A 23,303-nucleotide genomic window follows, 5' to 3' on the forward strand; every position below is an offset into this window, starting at 1 on the left:
CTTCTGGCTTACCCTTCATGTCGGCCCATAATCCCCTCTGAGAGCGTGGATCCCCTGCGCACTGGCAAGTGTGAGCATGCCCAGTAAGTGGTGAGCATGGCAGCTGTGAGGAGCCGTAATTAACACCCTCAGCCAAGGTGAGAAGACTTCCATGAGCTGTCTTCATGAGAGAGAGAGAGCAACAGAGGGAACACAGGAAGTGTTTCAGGCGCTCTGTGTAATCTCTCTGCATTTCAAAAGGTGCTATTACCTCACTGTGCTTTTACTGGGGCCAGATGTGCAGGACAGGGTCACTAGAAGGAGTGGATGGTTGCGAGGTTGTGGCAGTTCCACATGAATCCTGCTCCAGTGACCCACTGAATTTTAAAGTTTCAAGTTTTAACTCTCTAAACACCAATTAGAAATAATTATTCTTAAATGTAGTCATCATTTAATACGGGTGCTCAGCTTTTATTTAAAAAAGGAATGAATGTAGTGTCATCGTTATCGTGCTACGAGACCTCAGGCCTTCGCTGAACATGGAAGATCCAGGCCTTAGGAGAAGCTTACAGACAAGAATCTACAGTCTAAGGAATGTGATGAGGCTTTGGCAGAACACAAGTCATAATAACAGGGTTTCAAAATTCAGAGCTCTAAAAAAGAAGTTGTCTGCACACATACTCGCAGGGAGACTCGTGTGCACATGAACACAAACACAGATACGGCCACATGAAGCATTTCCGCGCGCTTCGTGTTTGTGCTGCCGTGAAAAGTAGCAGCTTCGGTTGTTTTCTCTCTCCCATCCGTTTCTAATCAGCGCAAAGTCGCGACTCGGGCTCGGCGCATCATCGACAGCGGAACAAAATGGCGGCTTGGTGTTTGGGGTCGACGAACGACTCAGACTTCTCTAGAAAATGATTGAGGGCTGCAGCCTGCTAATCAATACCATTCCTGAGCTCATGGAACACACAAAGCTGCTTACATGGCTTTTCCCCCTTCTCTGCTCCATCTTACCCAGACTTACAGTCCTCCCGCCACAACCATTCCAGCTCTGGAGCGGAGCAGAGTCGGCGCCTTCACAGAGATGAAGCTTTAGTAGATGTGTACTCTTGCTTGGCCTCTACCCAGACCTGTCTAATTAGGCCCCCTCTCATACCCTGTGTCGTGGCTTGTGTAATCTGCCCACGATGCATCTCAGTTCCTCGCCACCTCATATAATTGTCTGCCAGTTCCTCTCCAGTGGTGATGTGGGCCCTTTTCCCATAACAGAGACACAAAGGAGCAGGATAATGGCCCCCAGTTGTAGGGAAGAGAGCAGAGGCAGAGGCGGAGTGGAGCCACTCCTCTCTGCTGTTTGAACTCTACACAGTCTTGGCTCCAGACAGACAGTGAAGGCTGTCTGAGCCTTCATTGAGGAATGGAAGGACAGAGACACTGCATTCAGCAGCACACCTCAGTGGAAATGAGTTTGGGACACAAAACCAGCCATAAAAAAAGAACCTCTTCACAAAACGCTCGTCCAGCTGATTCAGTGTCTTTGAGGCCCACTTTTAAAAAGGCATATCCTTGCAACAGCATAGTTGAGCGCTCACTGAACCAGGATCAGTGCGTTACTGAATGCCTCTATTGCTGAATGTTGGCAGAGAGGCATCTGCCCCCTTCCTCACTACCACCACCGCCAATCTGACAACCCAACACCAGCAATTATGGAGGAAGCCAGCTAAACCACATCCACCTTGGCTGCAGTTTTTAAGATTCCAGTAGGCTTGTAAAACTTCTTGGTTTCTCTGCATACATTCCAGTATCACAGCGCTGGTTTCATGGTGCCGCATCTCTGGTCAGTTATAACAACGTCCTTTGTGAGACGAGCTGGCCGTGGAGGCCTGAGCCCGGCAACCATGAGCCAGCAATGACGTGCTAAATTAGGAACACCTATAGAGGGACGATCTTACTGGTCTGCCGAGCGTGAGTAGTTCAATTATTTCCTACTTCTCTGTCCTCCACGACACCATGTCTTCTTGATCCTCATTACTGGGGCTCTTTAGGACCTCAAGGACACATGGATCAGCTTGATGCTTGTTACTGTAGATGCAACTGAAATATAAGCATCTTAGGTTTCTAAATTTACTCCACTAAACCAAGGGCTAGTGCGGACATTACTCTTTTAAAAGTGGAGTAAAAGCCCTGCAAAGACAACCACGGGATGAGGACAAGCTGTGATCCTTGTTGTGAAATCACGTACTCCGAACAGAAAGTGGGAAAACAGTATCGCGAATATCAAACTAAATGTCAAAATACACCACAAAACATGTACCTAAATTCAATATAATACAGTATAAGGTTCAGCATAATGTTAGGAAATCAGAACACCATGAAACTGTGAGGGAAAAGTTGTTTGTGTAATAAAACCAAGCTAGTGACACAGACCAAACAAAGAATTATTATGCGAATACTTTATTATCAATGTGTGAATGGTGTTAGCTTTTTGTCTGGATAATAATAGTATATGAAAACTATACACCAAATCCAGGCTCATCCTAATTTTGCTGTATAATTTCTCACGTTGGTATTGAAAGATTCTTTATCTTTATATATATTTATATATATAATATATATAAGCCAAAGTGCATTTTCCATTTTTTTTCCTCTTGTCCATATACACATTGCACCATACATAAATAATTACATTGTAAAAATGACTCCGTATTTACAAGTATAATATATATTTCATATAATATATAAAACTTTATATTAAATCTAGGTAGATGATATTTGGGATAGTTTGTGGGGTCCATCTGTGTTATCTGTGGTTGCTGAGGAGGATCTCCAGCCAGCAGGGGCAGGAGGTGATGAACTGTCTTGAGTAGCAGGGGCCCCAGCCCTTAGCAAAGCTGATGCGCACACTGTTGGGGTCATAGGGTCCGTCGAGGAGGTCAGCCTCTGTGGTGTGCCTCAGGAGGAACGAGCGCTCATAGTCGAATACCTTGATGGAGTAGCCAGGCATCACCTTCCGCACAACCAGAGTTCTGCTGTTGGGCATGTCCAGAGTGGGGGAGTTGACAAATATGGGGTGCTCGCTGCGGTTATACGCCCACACACCGTCCGGCTCTTTGCTGAGGAGGATGCCGTAGCCGATTTTGCCTCGTGTGCGCTGAACGGTGCTGCTGCGGTGTTCCAGGTTGAGCTGGCCCAGGCAGAAGCCCGTGCCCTGAGGTAGATCATAAAAGATGCTGACTGAGTGCTCGTACACTGTGTAGAGGCGACCCACGCGTGTGCGGTGCTCCCAGTACGCCACATTACACCAGTGGCTCTGTTTGGGGGCATCAGGCGACATACTGGCATCTAGAGGAGAGAAAGGAAGAGAGAGAGAGAGAGAGTCATTAAAAAAACATGAACTAGAGAAAGCACTTAGAGAGCATGAACCTACCAACAAAGCTGTTCAGATTCCCACAGTGTCAATAATGTCAATTAGGGCCCAACAATTTATTGTTTTCAAATCAAAATTGCAATTTGAAGAAATGTAAGTTACAATTTAAAAAACAACAACAACATACGGTCCATGTTGTGAACAATTCATAGCTTTAAATTCCACTTATTACATTACATGTATGGTCAAACATGTCTTGATGTTATCCCATGTGGTAATACTCCTAATCGGAATACACAGTGAATATTGAATTTAAGATTGACTCAAGAAAATTGCAAATTGTCAATATCTGTCAACAAAATAGCTTAGATATTTCCCTCAAAAGTGGATAAAAATATAATAATTTCTTCCTTGGGTCACCTACGTACCCAGAAAATCTCATCAAAATCCAGTTTACTTTTTAAACACCTCCTTGGCAGACGTAACAAAAGCAAACAGGGCTAGTAAAAAAGGGAAGGCTTGAGTTTTGAGGGATTAGCTATCTCGTTTTTATTGTTCAGAGCAGATGGCTACACTATAAATACTGACAGAGGTACTGTATTGAAATCTAAGCCTTGTATAAATACCACCGCATGGACATTCGTCTAACACACACACACACACACACACCATTCTATACATATCCTGTACATAGTCCTGGCAATAGAGGGTGTAGTGAGGTCAGTCTGAAGACCCAAAATTCCCTGCTCTGCCTCAAGAGGGCACTGTAATAATTAAACTCTGACTACCCAGTACAGAGCTCGTCTCTGCTGCTCTCACATGCAGATTCAAAATATTTACTAAATATGATTTCAGGATACACTTGATGTTTAGACGGACATCTGACAAAAAAAGCTCATTGCATTTTGTCCTGGACTAAAATGTATTTACTGTACAACTGTATTTTTCACTGTGTTTTTTTCTTTTTACAGTGGGAGCACATTTGCATCTCATTCCCAAACATATCTGTCAGGTAAAGTAACTTGTTAATTCAGCTCTCATGGCTGCAGTCTGTGAACCCTTTGCAGTGACAGCCTCCAGCACTCCAGAGTGAGTTACTGCTCCCTAGGTAGACTTCTGTCTTCACCATAGTGAGCAGACACACACCACTGCTGGCTGCGTTCAGAGGCTGCTGCGCTCCACACGGCTCATAGCTGTCGTACGTTCATGTTGCTTTTAAAAAAAGAAGAAGAAAAAAAAGCGCGGCATGAGGAGTGGAGGGGAGAGACTAATGAATGGGGAAGAAAAAAGTATAATGTTCCATGATCTCACATCCTCACATCCGTCTCTGCACCCACTCCTCCAGGAGTACGAGGGTCCCTCTTTCCTCATCTTCCTCACATTCCACAAGAGTGGGGGGTGACGGCAGAGAGCCAGGCAGGGGGTCTTCCCTCCCCCCTCCACCCAGCTATTCCCCCTGCTGTGGGCCCAGGGACGGCATTCAGCTCCCTGACAACTTAGCACAAGCCTGTGACCCGCTGACCCCCCAGCCTTCATGCTATCAGCTCCCATTAACTCACACACAGAGTGATGCCATTATTTTGCTTCAGAGCGTCTATTGGCACAGAGGATTTAAAGCCTGGGCCTGTGGCCCCATTCCTTTCAATCTCTCTGCTCTCAGGGCTTAATGACCACCCGCCCCATTAACAAACGCCTTTAAGGTGGAGCACCACAGATCCACACATTAACAAAATGTCTCACTCACCTCCCACCCAACTAAACCTTTATGCAGAGTGACCCACACAATTACATCTTTTTTTCTTCTTTCATGCTAACACTAGCAGATATAACTGGGATTTGTTAACCCGGGTGAAGATGATAAAAAGGTGATTAACATCATTCCCTATGCCACACGCTCTGCCTCTTTTTCATCCCTGCAATCACACGTGTGTACACTGTGACGTCACTTCACCAAAGCCCCTAGTGAGAGCCTCCTTAAATCGATCACATGATATACGATCAATGAAACAAAATACGTTGAGAGCTGTCGCTAATTATTAAGGTTCGCAACAAAGACGATGAATGCGCTTCAGAGCATGTTTTGCGCATCACCGCAAAACATGAAGCAGACGAAGACGAAGTCAGCACATTCACCTGGATTCTTGCCGTTCCTCTATTGCCAATCAGATCTGAAGCCAATAAAAACCCATGTGTATTGCAGTAACTTGACCCCAGAGTGAATGCCTAATAAACACATTCCCACTAATGAAAAACACAATTATACGCTGGCTTGTAATTGGAGTAAGTGAGTGAGTGAGGACGTACAGGGAAGGTGGAGACAAACTCTGATGGCTGAACTGAAACATGCATGTGCCATTGGTGAATTCCACACCCCAGCTCCTCCACTCTGAGCTCAGTTTTAAGAACATATTTAGAACTCGGCCCACGACTTGTTTATGGCTCTATTGTCTCACAGCCTCACTTTGAAAACTGTGCATACACACAACACGAAACACCAAAATGAGCCGCCTTTCATCGTTAAACGATGGTAACACCAGGCTCCTGTTGAATTAGATTTAAAAAAAAAAAAAAATCGCAACGTTTTATTATAGGAGTAATACATACATTAATTACACAATAATTTGGACAACAGTATCTACTTGTCACACATAGCCGGGGAACAAAGGTAGTCAGCAAGATTGTGGGAACCAGAAGGAGGAGTGATCAGGACAAAGGTTAGAAATATATCAAATGTTAAGCCTGATCCTGGAGACAATGAGCACACCATGAGCCAGGCCTTTTCCTGTCGTTGTGTTTTGTTCAGTGACTACGTGTGCCTGTGCGCACGTGTCTGTTTGGATTGGGGGGTGGGGGGGTGAACCAGCATGTTTGCGTTTTCATCCTGAACTTGTGTTTTGTCTAGGTGGGGGCCCTGAGTTGAGTGCTCTGACAGAGGAACTCATTACGATCTATTTGACAGAGTAGACCTTCCATCAATGCTGAGACTGTTTGGATGATACCGCCACAACAACTGCTGCCTCCACTCCAGAGCTTAGGCTGGAGTGGCTTAGACTGCTCGCTCGTCTTCAAGTGCTTCGTCTTTAAGGTTTTCCAGCCATGTTTGGGTGTTTCATAAATGTTTATCTTCTTTTTTTTCCAAATCTTGTATAAGAAAGCATGGAGTCCGCTTTTAATCGAGTAGTGTATGACCAGAATCTGAAGCAGAGATTGACTGAGCCAGGGCTCAGACCAAATCTAAAAATCAGACATGAGCCAAAGGGAGGGCTGGGTGTGCTTCTCCCTCCATCTGACCACAGCAGAGACACCCAACTCTCTTTGAGTCCATGTTTGGTTTTCAGAGGGCCTGTTCAGGGTGGAGCCACGTTAGGCTGGGAGCAATTACTGGCGCTCTGCATCCATTTAACCCTGCCACCTTTTAACAGCTCCGTTTACCTATTAGAATAGTAGCGCATGTTATTATTGTTATTTTATTCTCAAAAGCCTCTTCTCTTAGTGTCAGTCTCAGAGTCAATTGATACAGTCACAATATGGCTGCTCCACTTCCTCTTCCTGCAGCCAGAGGAAACAATCTGAGCACTTGAAGAAGTTCACCAACTCTGCTGCCTGACATAAAAAAAAGAAACGTAGATACACAGTTCTGTAGAAGCTATTAAGTCTGTAGGTTTGCATGGCCAACAGGAAATATGCTGAATACATTGGCTACTGGTGTTCTAGCAATATAAGAATGGTCTATGTTTGGTTTCCTTTTATCACTATGAAATAAGTAAATAAATGACAACATCAGAATGCAAAAAAGGATTACTGTCTCTGCACTTGTCTTCGTACCATCACATAGTAAATAGAGATATTTAACAAAAGCTACTACTTTAAAATACAGAATTTAGCGTGCATAGTTAAATTTCAGGTCTGATTGGAAGAATCAAGATAATCAAAAGCAGGATATCTGATCTGATAACAAGCACACGTGTAGCTGTTCAATGGCTTTTGGTCTACATTCATACTACTATGCTTTTATTTTATGTTTGCTCTGAATCTGCATCCACACTTGAAATCATGAATCATGTGACCGTTCAGATACACTGGGCATTGACACTGTGTCAATGTTGCCCCAGAATTTTCAAACAATAATGGAGCCAGCAGCTCCACACAACACCAGGGTAGAACCTGGTGCCTTTTTTAAAAGAACACACAGTGGTGTGGCTGTAGCAACAGTGATACATGCTACAGTGTCAGCAATGTCAGTCTCAAGATTGTCCATGTTTATTATAAATCATTATTCTGCTAAAGAAATCTCCACGTAAAGATGATAATATTACTTAAATAGTAATATTGTAATCAAAAAGACTCAATTACAAATGCACAGCTATTTAGGTTCTCTCTCATGATTAAAGGCCAACATGCCATTAACACAGGTCTTCAATATGCCTCTGGTCAGCCCAACATGCTCACGCCTTTTCCACAGGTTTACATATGGAAAAAGGCAGATCATGCTGCTTTAAGTCCCTTGCACTCCAGGGCACGTCTGGGTAGTAACAACTAAGTACACAAAAATGGGGGTTTCAATGGCAATCCTTGATGATCATCCAGTAATGCTTTTAAAGACAGCATGAAAAGGAGGGGGAAAGGGCAGAGGGAGAGGCAGAAAAGACCTGCCCCGGGGTAAACATGGCTTTGCAGCCTTGGAGTGAGATGAATGGGAGGCCGAGTGTCAGGGACAGGCAGACAAACAACAGCTTCCCCTCCGTGCTAACATTTCCCCACCAAGCTCTCTCCTAATCCAGAGCGGGGAGCAGAGATGAACTCATTCCTCCAAAACTATTCTGAGGAGGGATAAAAAAAATAAATAAAACACTGTTTCCAGTCCCTTTAACTGCACATTTGAGGGGAGGCGAGCGGCAAGGAGAAGAGGGGGAGCAGCAGCCTCTCATCCTTTGCCAAGGATTAGATTCCCCTCCAGCTATTAGACTCCACCAATGAACTAGTCTCGCAGAGCCAGACCCATCTCCATAATGCTGTGTCAGCACTGGTGAATGGTTTTACTGCACCCAATATCATTCAACTATTGGGGAAAACACTCTGGCTAGATTGTATTATTATTTTTTTTTTTTTCCAAACCAATCACAACTCAAGGATACAGCAACTGCAAAATAGTGTTGAGGTTGAACTTTAGGTGGAACATTTGTCCACGGAAAGGGCAACATGGGTCACACAATATTTAAATATGTATTACAGAGTACAAATCTTTACTTTGGGCGCTGCTGTTTCTATCAGATGAAATAGTTTTATATGCAGTCTACATGCAGAGAGTCAGCCTGTCAGTGAACTGGTGGCTTTACTGCTGCAGACACAGGTCCCTACAGACGGTTTCAGGCTGACTGTAACCCCTGAGCAAGCCACATTTAGGCTGGCGTCGGGGCTATCGCTGCCATCAAAGTCGGCTTTATCAGACAGACACGCTAACTGGAGCTGCTCTTATATGTCTATGGATTTTTCTCCCCGAGGTCTGGCATTTCTCTGCTGCGAGACAGAGAGAGAGAGGGAGAGGGAGAGAGAGATGCCAGGCGAAAACACTGTGGGAGTTTGAGAAACTGAATCCAGTCACTAAGCCGCTTTACATTGTCATCCACTTCCTCTCCACTTTCCCTTTGTTTCTGTTTCTGGATGACCCCATGAGGGAGGAAAAGTGCTGTACTCTTGATAACAGATAACAGAATCCATAAATTAAATCAATAAACAACAGAGGGTGTAAAAAGCACAGGAAGTTAAGGAGGCTAATATGAAGGAGCCGTCTGGGTGTGTGAGTAAGAGGCCACTAGTTTGAGGTAGAATGCCTCTATCTTTTTTTGTGCTGCTCATTTGCTCCAGGTTTCCTCCAAAGCTCTGCGATGTGTAAACGCTCAGAGAAAACCGTGGGGGGTGTTAGTGAATGTCATATCTGCAGGCATCGTGAAAGGCCAGCGGAGTCTGCGAGAGCACCAAAAGCAAAACACTCAGTGAACATCCTGCTGGGTGGCTGTGCCCTTTCACCTCCTCATACAACCTATCTGTTTGTCTGTGTGTCTATGTGTGCACGCAACAGTGTTTGTTTGTGAGTGTGTGTGGGAGGTTCGAGCCAAGTAGGCTGGAGCATTTGAGTAGAGGAGACCCTGCACATTCCTGAACTCCCCCTCCTCCTCCTCTCGCTGTGCCTCCTAACTTCCTACTCTGGTTAGGACTGTGGGGGGTTGGGGTGCAGAGAGAAGGTTGCTTACTTCCTTGTGTATTTTGAGTGTTGTTGGATGAAAAGATGAAAAAAAAAAAAAAAAAAAGAAATCCAGTCATGCGAGAGAAAACTCTGACAAACAAACGTTTAACAATGGGAAAAGCAAGACCCCACACTGAGGGAGAAAAAGCATTAGTAGTAGCAATGTATATTCAAACTATGTTGAAAACGTGGTTTCAAATGAACAATAACAAGGAACTCTATTATTACAACTTATATTAGTTGGACTAATTTAAGGCGAAAGGCAGGTATTTGGTTTCCACCGGACAGGGAGGTGGAGCAGCTATGATGGACAGAGTTGCCATTCAAACAATGGTTTCCTATTGATCGGCCCAGTGGATCAGAGTCTGTGAGGAGAATGTGTTCTGTCAGGATAATGTGGCACCAGAGTTTCTGTTTCAATCACAACACTTGCCGGGCTGTAACCCACACTGCTCCACCGCGGACATCCAGACACCAGCTCCCCAAACAAAGACAACTGTTTCCCTCATCTCTGACAAGTCTGTCCGTTCACAACAAGCAAGACATTCATTAAAAATGCAGGAGTGAACATTTCCAATAATTCACCAAGTCCTTCCCTGTCAACATCTGCAAAAAATCTTGAAGCTAAAGGGAATGGCAGGATTTCATTAAGTAAATTATGTGCTGGCAGTCACAGAGAGGGGAAGAGGGGGAAGCTACAGCCAGACCTCTAATCTAAACCGTACCCTGAAATGCGACAGCCTGACTGCACGTACTGAGCCGCACAGCCAAGACTGAAGAAATACACACAAATACAAGATAAGAAAAACACACATTAAAAAAAAGTCCATATAATTTTCCCTGGAGAATATAATCAATATTCAATCAAGAGGACAAATGTGCAAAACTTATACGTGGTCACAAAGTAAAACACCCTTGTCTGAACACTGAGAGAAGTTGCTGTGGAAACTATATTATTACTACCATTAAGAAAATCTGCAAAGATTTAGAAGGCTTCAACGTTAGGTAAAAAAGATCAAAGGTAAAGCATGTGTACTGTGCTTGGCCCCATACTAGGACAAGGGAGTGAAATGATGATATAGCTGCTGCAGATCAAGTTCAAGATAAGGACAAATATCAAGTCACTGTCTCTCAGTTTACACATGTATAGTAGAAAGAAAATGGACCAGGCTTTGATATACAGGGAGTTCACTGTTCATCCATCCACAATGAGCTCCTATCCTTTTCCCTCTGGCTGTAAAAGGCTAGTGTAGAGATGTCGAATGACATGGGCCCCTACAGTTAATCCACACACAGCTTTTTGGAGGGTCAAAGAATGCAGAGGCTATTCTGAGTTTTAAAAATACTGTCAACCAAAAGGTTCAGGCACAACTGTCAATGCTCCTCTGGGCAAAAAAGGGATAAAAAAAAAAAAATGCTAATCTATTTTCACCAGCAATCAAACCACAGGCCTAAATCATAACACACCAAGGCCAGTGTCTGGATTTATAATAGTGGGTAAAACAGTCAGAAAATAAAAACAGCACCCTCAACTGGCATTTCTTTCACTACTCTTTGCCAGGCGATGCAAGGCTCGGACATTTACAGTGGAAGGCTCAAACGGAGTATTGTTCCCCCTCTCAGTCGCGAGAGGAGGCACACTAAAACACTAAACTAACAGTGAGACATTCCATACATTTTTAATGGCATTGCACACTCTTTATTTGTTGCTGTAACCCTGTGCCCTGTGCTGAATGAATGGGGCTATTGGTGGAGGCTGGTACTGTGCTCTGGTGTGAAGAGAGAGAAAATGGCAACAGCAGCTCTCCAAACGATTAGCTCACTCAGTACAATGTAGGGGCAAATATAAAGCCAGAACCTACTGACTGTAAAAGATATTTACACAGTACCCTTTGTAAATTCAGACAATGTCACTGTGAGCCGAGACTTGCAGTCACGTACGAGGCTGTAGATCAATCTTTCGTGAGCTGAAGCCCTTCAGAAGTCGGTCAAACACCCAGCAGCACTGGCCCCGCACTGGTTTGCCAAGCAGACACAGATAAATACAAAGCTCAGCAGGTTAGTTTCTGTTGACATGAAAGAGGTTTTGGGAATCTCTGCTTTAGATTAGCATGGCTTTCACTCTGCGCGAAGAGGTCACATTACTTCACCGTGTCTAACGAGTGTGTGGCTAGCTCTGAAGGAAAATCAACTCTTAGAGCAAAAAAAACCACCAACCATCTAAACACAATGACAACCACACTCCTCTGATTCTGTGACAATTTAAGTCTGCCATCCTGAAACCGTAAACATACTGTACACTACAAATAATTCTAATCTGCAAGCCTAAACTGGTTACTTACATCTGAACACGTACACATGAAACTACACTCGCAAAAACCCATTTTATTGACGAGTCAAAGGGTCACATGGAGTCTGGAGGACTCTACTGGGGTTCATCAATGTCACAACCCCCGCCAGACAAAATGTAATGTCGATTTTAGACACCGTAGTTTTATTGCTCTTATCAATGATTCTCGATGTGTATGTGTGTTACACATGGAAGCCGGCGTCTTAGGACTGGAACACGTACTTGAGACAAGGCCTAAGGGTACAGACTCTACGCCACTACATAGAGAACATAGGACAAGACCCTTCAGGATGTATAGCATAACAACTCCACAAAATTGACAAAAACTGGACATGACAAACGGGTGAGGAGAGCCCCCTCCTGTCCCCGGAGATGCTGGCCTTCTCTTCAACATTCCTCAGTCTCCCCCCACTGTCAAAGGGGTAATTCACCGCCCTACACTGCTACAAAACCCAGGCAGCTTTTTTAAACAGGATGTTTGTCTGAGGCCTCCTTCCCCTCAAATAAACAATCCGCAAAACCTGATTTCGGGAGGCAGGGTGGAAGCACTCAAGTCACATTATTTCCACATCCCGTATCCTGGAGCATTGGGGCTCCTGAGGGAGTGTGGGCGGCCAGGCGCTGGGAAGGCTCAGGGCTGTGGTGGAAACCTGAGGCCAGGCTACAGGGGGAGATGAGCCCAGACTGCATCACTCTGGGGTCTATGGGACACATGAGGGGGACCATGCCTCTAGGTGCGGAGGGGGACATTGCTAACATGCTGATGCTGTTATCACTCCATCAGATCATATCTCCGTCTGCCCATGAAGTCAGAATACAGCCACTGCACCAAGACAGCAGGTCCCCCCAGAGTTACTGTTCTCAATACATTACAGTATGATAAAGTAATGCACAAAGGATTGCGTTAGACGACGACAGTTATTAGTATTCTACTAAATGTTATGGTTCCTGGTCCATGTTTGACCACCAATCGTTCCTCTTACATTATGTCACCCAGCCACCCACTCAGGAGAGATGAAATAGACCAAAACTTCAAAGAACCGTCCATAAAACACTGAGGCCCCTGAATACGTTATCTGATGTGGAAAAACACATAATGAGATATTTCAGAGTAAATTATAGGCAAAATCCATCACAAATCTTTTCAGATGTGTACAGTAGATATGGCATTTAATTAGCTGTTAGCAGAAGTGGAATCACATGTTTTCAAAGCCAGATCAACAAGTACAGATCCAGTACGTCTCTTTTATCAAGAGACGCGTCACATGCGTTGATTAGACTGTCTAATTATTCCTCGTATTTTTACACTGTGACACAGATGGGGGGAGGTCAGTTTGATGCTGAGTGCTGGCCTCTTTCTGACGCAGACAGTCAGGCTGTGATTAGTATTGACTAAAAACATTTGCCTAGCTCTTGCTTGTGAATGTATGTATCTGGACTTTCATGAGGAGTATAAGAAGGAAACACGGGCTTAAACAAAAGCATCACAAATGCATGACTGCGGTCCAAGCAGCGCTGTATTGTGAATTGTGATTGTCCTGAAACATTGGTTGCATGACTCTCATAAAATGCTTCCCATCTACCTACTGTTCTGCCTGGAAGAGTCGGTCAATAACAGAGTGGAGCTAACACAGTGTCTGCCTGCAGCAGAGACATCCAGAGAGACAGTGCGGGCCCTCCCTCCAGAGAGCAGCAGACAGAGCAGAGCCATGTGTGATGACTGTGTGGGAACCTGACTATCTGCTCAAGCCCTTATCCCTCCTGTAAGCTCTGCTGCACTGTGTGTAATCCTTATCTAGCAGCTTTGGATCTCTCAGAATCTTGAGGCCAACTCACCAATATGTCTCTTTTCAAAAGAGGAAGAAAAATATTAAACTATAAAAGGAACAGTGGTTCAGGTCACTCTGCACGTCCTCTCTGGTCACTTAACCGAGCCGATCGGCAGGAGCCCCTCGACTCATAACAGTGATGTCAACTCACAACAACACGAACACAGTGTGTACACACACAGTGTTATGCTGACAAATTCCACTGGGCTGATTGAGGACACAACCTCTGGTGACTGAAGGATGTAGGCAGACTGGAGCCATGATCTTACAATGGGCCTAAGGCGGACACAGAGGAAAGGTCTGCGTCATTAATTGTGTAAAAAGTACTGTAAATAAACTAATCACTACACAATGTGTCACTTATCTTAAAGTGACCATTTCTGAAGAGCCGGCTAAAGCAGCATTAAAATGAAGAAGGGTCCTGATGTAAGAGACAATGCGACTGACTTAATTAAGTGAATGTGTGTGTGTGTGTGTGGGGGGGACACCCCCTCAGACACTCATACAGGAAGCAATGAGACCTGCTTCAAAGAGCTCAACTGTGATGACCACACGACAAGGCCCAGGCTGTGGGGAAACAGGTGTGAGGACAAACTGGGAGGACAGCACCAGCAAAGGCACATTCCCTCACGTGCACAGCTCTGAGGTACATAATGTGTGCAGAGACTGAAAAGCAGGGCTCCCTCATCGTGACGTAGTCAGACCTCACAGAATGCCTTGTGCACCTCTCCATGACACAACAGGGCCTATATAAATCACTGCGAACGGTTCGAACGTCTTTTGCCACACAGCCACTGAAGGTACGAGTATTAAGCTGCCCGAGACATTAATACAGCGATGTGCTCACGAGGAAGCTTTTTAAGAATGCATGAGTAAGAACATTTTAGCAAGTTAAACAAATGCAACAATCAGCCAGAGTGAGAAAGGAAATTCAAGCGTAACATTAACTTAACACGGGCAAGTGTATTGATTTGAAGACATATCACATATTAACATGGCACTAAATATTGTAAGTATGAAATATTTTTCTTAGCACTGGTTGAAGCGGTTGAACATATCTCCCACACCAGTTCTGATTGGTTTCTATGCCATTGTTTGATGCGGAGGAATGCTCAGTGGTTACTTCTGTAGCCCTTGGCTGCAGACTGTAGCTGATTATTTGACTCCTCCAGTGCCCTCCAGACTTGCTTTTCAGAGGTTTACTTGTTCCTGCAAGAGGGGTGGAGTCTGGATCCATACAACTCTGGTTACACAGAGACACTCTTTATATGTACGATGAAGAATATACATTACTGACCTGTATATGAAAGCAGAAATGTGTGTTATGAAGAGGGCTTTAGGTTCTGCTTTACGGTTGAATGTTCGTCAATTTGAGCAACGGGGTCAATACTCTGGATATTCTAGCAGTTCTGTTTCACTTATTGTTGACACTCTTGTATCTACTACACAAAGGCTAAATGCAAGGTGTCAGAGACAGAATGACAACACAATTAACTCACAGCAGAGGAAAACTGACATTCTGCAGAGCACTGGTCATCCCCCTTTAACAATTCAAAGTTAATAGTGTGTCATAGCCACAGCAGAGAGATCTGGCCCGGCTTGTACAAGCAGCGGCACAGCAGTTGGAAGAAACCGAAGCCTAGCACGTCTAGATCCTCCCTCCTCACCACAGTCTCTGAGGAATTGTGGTGCGGGCTCTGACAAGCCCCTCATTTGTTGACTCAGGGAGTGTCGCCGAGCCATACTGAGGTGGTGACAGCATGTGCACTGCGAGGAGGGGGCCCTTGCTGTCTGAAAACTTCCCTGCCAGGTAGCCATGTCAACCCCTCAGTATTTGGGACTGGCAGAGCCTAATACAGCAAACCCCCAAATTGAGGGCTCCGACTCCCCATCTGTGTGATACTGTGCATGCTGGCTGAGGCTCTAGCATGAGGGGGGAGGCAGGCTTACTCTGGGCCATGAGAAATGAGTGTTTCATTTCAAATCAGAGGACAGGGCTGTTTCTGCTCACTTCCTCTGGTGTGGCCCCATTCACAGGAGCAACTCCATTTCCCTGAACCCACCCCTCCCTGTAGCCCACTTACAGCCCCACCAGATAGAGTTGTAAGTGTGAGCGCCTGTGCACATGCATGTGCACAACTATGTGTGCATGTGTGCTTCTGAGTGAGCTTGGATCTTATTACAGTTTGATCCCACTCAAATATTTCTGAAAGAAAAACAGAGGAGGGGAGGCCAGTCTCTGTGGCCGGCGCACACGCCCCACCGAACCTCCACACCGCTCACAATGAAACCTTTATCTTTAAAGCTCCGACTGCTCATAATGGCCCTTAATGAGAAGGAATAAAGAGCAACATCTTAATGAAATAACCTTCACAATTCCACATATTCAGCCAAATACACTCAGCAGCTAAGCAGCATGAGTGATTCACTCATTTTAAGTACTTGTTGTTTATATAGAGACAAAACATTGTCTTAAACATTTAATTGCACTTTTACTTCACCATTTAATTATAATGACTTTGTTTTACTCCAAGAATAGCCATACATTCAAATGTGATTCATCAAGATGAAGTTCTTCAAGTTTCTTCACTCACATGCTCACTCTTCATTCAGAGTAGTCGATGGTCCAATGTACATGTACTATACAGTATGGTCCCTTGTTCGACTGCTTTAAACAGCTGCTCACAAATGCATTTTATCTAGAAATGTAAAACTGATCGTTAAATGAAAAAGGCCTGCATTCACTTTGACATACTGTATTTCAACCCCCAGCTCTCCTGCGAGCTGTGTGTGAGCTTCCTAAACTGTACAGTATGCCTACTACGCCAACAAAAATAAATGCCCCTTACTCTTCTAACAAAATGTATAGCACAAAAATGGTGGTAAGTGAACTTTACATTTTTTCTCATAAACTTGGTCCTTGTTTGACGGATGACTTTGGTATGAACAGACGTGCTCCGCTGGGACGATAAACGCTTGGAAATGATTCATTCCTTAAATCGTGGTAAAACATTTCGGAAACAAACTACTTATTTGGAGACTGATGGGAGTTGGAGAAGCACACCCACCTGAGAATTCCCCTGGTGTGATGTTTGGCGAGCTGGCTGCCTCAGTTTCAGTGTAAGACAATGTGGAGTCTGACAGATCTGAGGGGGAATGAAACAGAACAAGTAGCCATTCATTTCCTGTGTACCTTAACATGAATGACTCTTATTTCATAAGAATAATTTTACACCATGCTGACAACTGAAAATGGGTATTACCTGCTGAAAACTCAGCTATACTATAGAGGCAGGCTCTAGCGCCCCAACAGCCAACACTACATACTACCACACAATGTCTCATCCCAAAGCTACCATGCATTTTTGCCAGTAACTGTGCTAAATTAAAACATTTATAAATCTCCACATTCTTCCTTTCTTTCTTTTACAACAGACCTGAAACAGAATATTACTAATTATTAAAAATATTCTAATATACAATAAAGTCCTGCAATTTACCGATTACAGGTCATAACATGTGGGTCAATAACTAATAGAAAATCATCTCAGATCTGTGTTTGTCACTTACCCAGTGGCTTGTGTTCTTCATTGGGGGAAAGCCTTGAATAGGGAGGTGGGGGTGATTCTGTAACACATAACAATAAGGTAAAATCCAAAACCACACATTCTAATATACACCAAACAATTTTTTTATGTATTACACACACACACACACACGCGCGTGCGCGCACACACGCACACACACACACAAGTACTATTCCCTAAATACCCTAAAACTAACCATTACAATTAAATACCTAAGCCTAACATAAACCTTATTCTAAACCTAACCCTAAAATCAAGTCTTGGTTTTATTTAACCCTGAAAAGGAGCGCACCAGCCTAAATGTTCTCACTTTCGATGGTTTATGTTTTTACATAAACATGCACACAGATTGTAAACATACATAAATCATGTTAAGTTAAATCAATAACAGTAATAGTAATAGCAAATACATGCAATAATGTGAAAGCCTCTGACACGGGTATGGTGGACGATAGACAATCCACTGATTTTAGAATGAATCTTGTATTTACAGTGTTAACACCACATAGTACATGTGATGAGCTCAGTTTATGTTTCATATTACAATATTACAAGCGTCACAAAGTATTGTTGCAACATTATATTCCATGTGAGCTTGTTAACAAAACATAATAAAAAATAAAAGTGCAAAATCATGCTTACACAACCAGACACAAGCCACAATAAAAGCTTAGACACAAACCAGATCCATTTTCAGAGACAGTATTAAACTTATGACGTTGTGCCTGTGCCACAAACTTTAGTTCAAACTCCAGTTTAAAAGCTAATAACGACGACAACAAGATTGCACATTTGTTGCTATTATTTAAGCATATATTACCTAACCAACACAGCCACTTCTACAACCACAGAGCACTTTTAGTTAGTAGTAGTAAATCTGAGTAAATCTTCATTGTGTTGCAAAGCCCTTAACCTTATCTAGTAAAAAAAGAAAATAGCTTGCACAAGAAGGAAAGCACAAAGGAAAGAAAACTTTGTGAGCACTGTGACCTCGCCTACAGGGAAAAGGGGAAGGAGAAAAGCATAATAGCAGCGGGTCCTTTAAGAGTGGCGGCAGTAATTGCCAGGATCTGAACTCAGTCACTCAGATACACAGCTAGTCAGTCTGGCGCCAGTAGTATGCAAACTGTATATTATCACCACTCCTTCACCTAAATAGCATGAGGGGACCTCCTTAGGACAAAAGGGCTTTTAAAGCGCAACTTGAAACTGATCTCATTCGAAAAGTATAATGCCAGGCTAAATAAAAAGAACAAAGTTTTTCTTCACTTCAACCGAAGCTCTCTGTCACACACTAAAGACTGTTTTATACTTCCTTGATTCACAGTTTAAGAATTCTTAACATCACTTGTTTTAGGCAATGTTTGACTGCTTCACAGAGAAGTTTTGAATTAAAATCTAAAATTCTTATTTCTTACTTCCCCATGTGAAACTAATGTAAAAAAAAAACACAAACAAACAGTGGTTAAGATCTTGATTCAAAGCCCCCCTTTTTGAATAGCATGAAAGAAATACCAGCTCTATTGGGCCATGCATGAGCGCATGTGAGCTATGCGTACTACAAACCATAGTCCCAACACGGGGTATGTGCTACTCTCCCCCTTCTGATACTTCATCTTGCTAGTTGCAGTGGAAAGAAACACACAAAGAATAGTCTGATAAAATCCACATCTTTTGGGGGGAAAAAACTGATACTGTGATCCAACACAGTTTGTTCAAACCAGCAGCCACCACATGCAGCCTTGAAGCTATAGATAATCACATCTGATCAGGTTGGGACAGTACAAACTAGTCTCCTGCCTGCATTTGAATTCTGACATTGCTGGACTTACTACTTTAAGCTTGGCACTGCCAGCTGGCTCTAGAAAACATGAATGTTATGGAAAATCCTCCTCCTGTGCCAGTGAGAAAGCAGAAATACTGACGCTTGCAACTTTACACATGATACCATGCGTTGTCATCAGGTCAGTGGGGTCGAGTGGCCCCGTGTTTAAGGTGTGCCAAATCACAGGCCTGGCCCCTGCCAAAATTTAATCTGTTTGATATAGGTCAGAAAGGTTCAGCCACAGATGGATCATTGATGGTAGGAACAAGCTCAACCCTTCACATCAAAACAACTTAAGTAAAGGTCTCTGTGTGTGGCTATACATTCATGTGCTATACATGCATAGTGACTGGACTGGTCAAACTGGTAATTACCCTTCAGGAGGAATGGGTAAGAAATTATGGAATGTCATTCATACTGGAAGCACAGGCATAATACAGCAACAACAGCAACAACAAAACATAAAATGCCAAAGAGAGAATAAACAAACATATTCGTTTACTGGAGTGTCCACATCTCACAGGCCAGTGTGAATGATTCTATGAATTCAAGCAACTGTAATTTTTTTTTTTACAACGGTGCTAACAGAACAACACCAAAACTGGAAACTCTTAGTTCAAATAACTTCCTCAAAATAATATTATTATTGTTCACCTTGCAATAAGAATGCCCACATATATAATTAACTAATAAATAAAATAACCTGCTGTTCTGTCTCTGTGTAGAAGTAAACCAAACAGTATCAGATACATAAAGGGGTGACATGTTAGGGTTGTCTGAGCATATTTCAAGAACCTATACAGTTGCTCATTAATTAAGCAGCTCATTTGTGTCATGTAACTCTTATAATAACATCATCAGTTGTGTTTTAACAAAAACCGAAAAAAAGGTAAATAGACTAAATAAATTGGCCTATTAAACAATTAAACATTTGCTATAAAAGCAAACACACCAGAGTCAGAGACATGGTGTCTGTTGATGGACCGAGTGACTCTTTATTCTCACACACGCACGCGCGCACGCGCACGCACACACACACACACACACACACACAGATGCTCTTACCTGGCCCACAGAGCCGGCTGTAGTGATAGGGATTGCAGCATACTGACGGACTATCCGAAGCCCCAAAACTTCTACACTCACAGAGCGGTTTGAGCTGGGCCGAGTGCTGCAGGTCGGACCAGCGGTACAGTTTACACACAAGCAGCGGTGGAGACGCCACATGGCCGCCAAACCTCAGCTCAGTCCGGGAAACCATAACACAGTCGCTGGGCATCCCTCCTCTGGACTCCACTGCCTCCAGTAAAGTATCCAGCGCCCTTTCCTTGAGCCGCTTCAAAAGAGAGTATGTGGCGGATTTCAGTTCTTGGTCTATGACCGTGCGTGGCATCGCCTCCTGCGCCTCAGGTGAGCTGCTGTCCCGAGGTCCCAGCTTCCTCGGCGCGAAGTGACACGACCCTGGATCCATGGAGCCCTGGGCCGTGTCTGGACCCCGGAGCTCGGAGTGGTCCCGCTCTTTAAATAAGCAGCACGTCACTGTCCTGCACTCGCTGTCCTGCATGGAGCGGGGGCTTCCCTGCTCCGGGACGCACTCTGCACCTCCATCTTGGTCCGACGTGACCCGCAAGCCGCTGCTCTCCACGGGGCTCCGGGCGCGCACACCCCCCGTGTCCCCTAACAAAGACCCGCTGGGGGTCATCGGTCTGAACTCCGTTTTGGGAATTTTCTCCGGGTTGTTGCCGAACATTTCGTCTCTACAGCCCTCACTAGTTTTGCCATTTCCATCTTCCCCTTCGTTATCTGGGATCAAACGGCTTCTCCAGAGTCGCCGCACAAGACCTGAGCGTTTCGTCCTGAACATGCGACAACTTGAAAATCTATATGTGTCTTTTTTTTATTCTTCTTGAACGGGTATCCGAATATTACAGATACTTTTACAGCCGTTGCAAAACATTAATGTCTGTGAAATGCTGCCGTGCAGTGCATGCACAGCGAAGCGACGAGCATTGATGGCAAAGCCGCAACATTAGACTGAAGGCTTTTTTTGTTGCATCTACAACCAGAAAGCTGCGCGGTGAATGCACTGCAGCATTCCGATCAAAATGCATTCACTGAACCGAGTATATACTCAAACAATAAACTGGGATTTAATGTCCAGGAGTGCGGCGGAATGGACTGTTTATGTGTGTGTGCTACGAACAAATAATTAAAACAGCAGCATGCATACTAAAATAATACAATATACTCAGTAACATAATCCAGAGCCAGCAGACCTCCGACCTAAACTCACAGCCTCAGAACAGTTCAGGACTTTTAACAAGCACAGATCTACTTTCTACACCCGCGCGTAAAGCATGAGGTACTTCGAGGAGATTTAATCCCAGGGAAATGCACCAGAAGTCAGGATCCGTGTCGCCGTCTTGAGCTCTTCCTTTAACAATCCCAACAAAAAATCCATGCGAGCTGAATCTACACGAAGAGGAATCAATCCGGTGCTCGAACGCTCTCCTGCTTCTCCGCACAGATCTAAACCAAACTGCAGTTCCAGATCCCTTTCTTTCTTTCTCCGTTTCTCTCTTTCTCCCCCCCCCCCTTCCTCACACACACACACACACACGCGCACGCACACACATAGAGACACACACGCACACACACACAGACACACAGGGCCCCCGAGGAGAGCGGTGGAGCCATTGGCTGACTACCATCATGTGCTAGTCTAGACACTTTGGCGGCTGTGAGCTGCACTGATTGTTGCGCAAACAAGGTTTCAAGTTTCTTAACTCTTAAAGGCGAAACACCCACCTCTCATTTTAAGTTAAAGTTTTCTCAAACTTATTTACATCCAGGGGAACATCCGCTACATGTAAGATGTGACACATTTAAGCAGAAACAACAATAACAAACTATAGCTGAGAAGCTTTCATGAAACTTTTTTTACACTGAAGCAAAGGCACCAGTTGGAAAATGTTGGATGACTTTTCAAAGCTTATTATATAGATTTAAAATAAACTGTGATGAGTCAAAAATGTGGTTATAATCCATAAAAATATACCACATTACAAGTCTTTAATAATAACAATAATGCATCTCAAGAGTTCAACCCCTTTTTTGAATAATGCATAAATAAATATGTAATAATAATATATAAAAAAGATAATAAAAATAACCAAACTAACCAAATAAATATATAATAATAATCCCTAAAAAATGTAATAACACACCTCAAGACCTTTTTTGAAAAATAAAGAAATATTTCTGCAATAATCCATAAAAAGAAAACACATTGCAAGTTTTAAAACCCTTTCAAAAGCATAGGGTATACACACAGATATATACATATATATATATATCTACAAAAACGTACTTAGTTACAATAATTCAGATTTTCTTTTCAAGTGTGGTTTTGACACATTATCAACCCCAACTTTGCCGAACGCTGCCCTTTCAGTGAACCAGCCGGCAACCTGGACATTTTGCTTTCACTGAAAACATGGCCGCCAGCAGGGACAGACAGTAATACTGATTTTAGCCATTTCACGAAAGGGCTCACCAAAATAAATATAAGCCTACTTTGGTTTTCAATATTGAAAAAATATATTTGCTGCTTTTCTCACCATTAGAGAGCCTTTAAAAATCTCCAGCATAAAAGCCTGTGGAGAAAATCTGTGTTTTTGTTAGCTCACAGGGACACAGGAGCTGCTGGTCTTCTGCTGCCTCGTTTGGTAAACATGTGTCACTTAGGTAAATTCCACCAAAGGGTTTCAAACACCAGTCATACAATAACACAACTGAACATACAGCTGGAGGCATCAGTGGACTTAAAACTCCTGTATGCCTTGATGTAAAATCAATGATTTTCTTAATGGAATTTAGTCCAAGGACAGAGCAGATTCTTCAGACTACAGTTTTCAGCAGGAAAAGGCTGTCTGATGGCAAGAAAAAGTGGTGAACATATATTGCTGTAGACTTAATGTGACTGATTTTATTATGTGGGCCTTATTGTTATGTGGGTAAAATAAAACATAAAATTAATATGTTTTTCCCTCTGCAGCCCATTCAGCGGCATGCTCCTCATGAAACTACACTTCAAAAAACCTGTAAAGTATCCCTTTAACA

At 43.6% G+C, this 23,303-nt stretch overlaps 1 protein-coding gene across 1 annotated transcript; it reads right to left on the reverse strand.

Annotated features, from left to right (window-relative positions):
• Nucleotides 1-2,417: 2,417 nt before the first annotated feature.
• smad6b (SMAD family member 6b) lies at nt 2,418-21,745 on the reverse strand. The gene is made up of 4 exons (XM_058644863.1): nt 20,247-21,745; nt 17,340-17,396; nt 16,838-16,915; nt 2,418-3,321 (listed from the first exon to the last, which is right to left on the reverse strand). The coding sequence occupies exons 1-4, from the start codon at nt 21,043-21,045 to the stop codon at nt 2,780-2,782; spliced, it is 1,476 nt and encodes a 491-aa protein (XP_058500846.1). The 5' UTR covers nt 21,046-21,745; the 3' UTR covers nt 2,418-2,779.
• Between the last annotated feature and the right edge of the window lie 1,558 nt (nt 21,746-23,303).

The sequence above is a fragment of the Solea solea genome, chromosome 12 (assembly GCF_958295425.1).
Source record: "Solea solea chromosome 12, fSolSol10.1, whole genome shotgun sequence".
Taxonomy (NCBI): Eukaryota; Metazoa; Chordata; class Actinopteri; order Pleuronectiformes; family Soleidae; genus Solea; species Solea solea.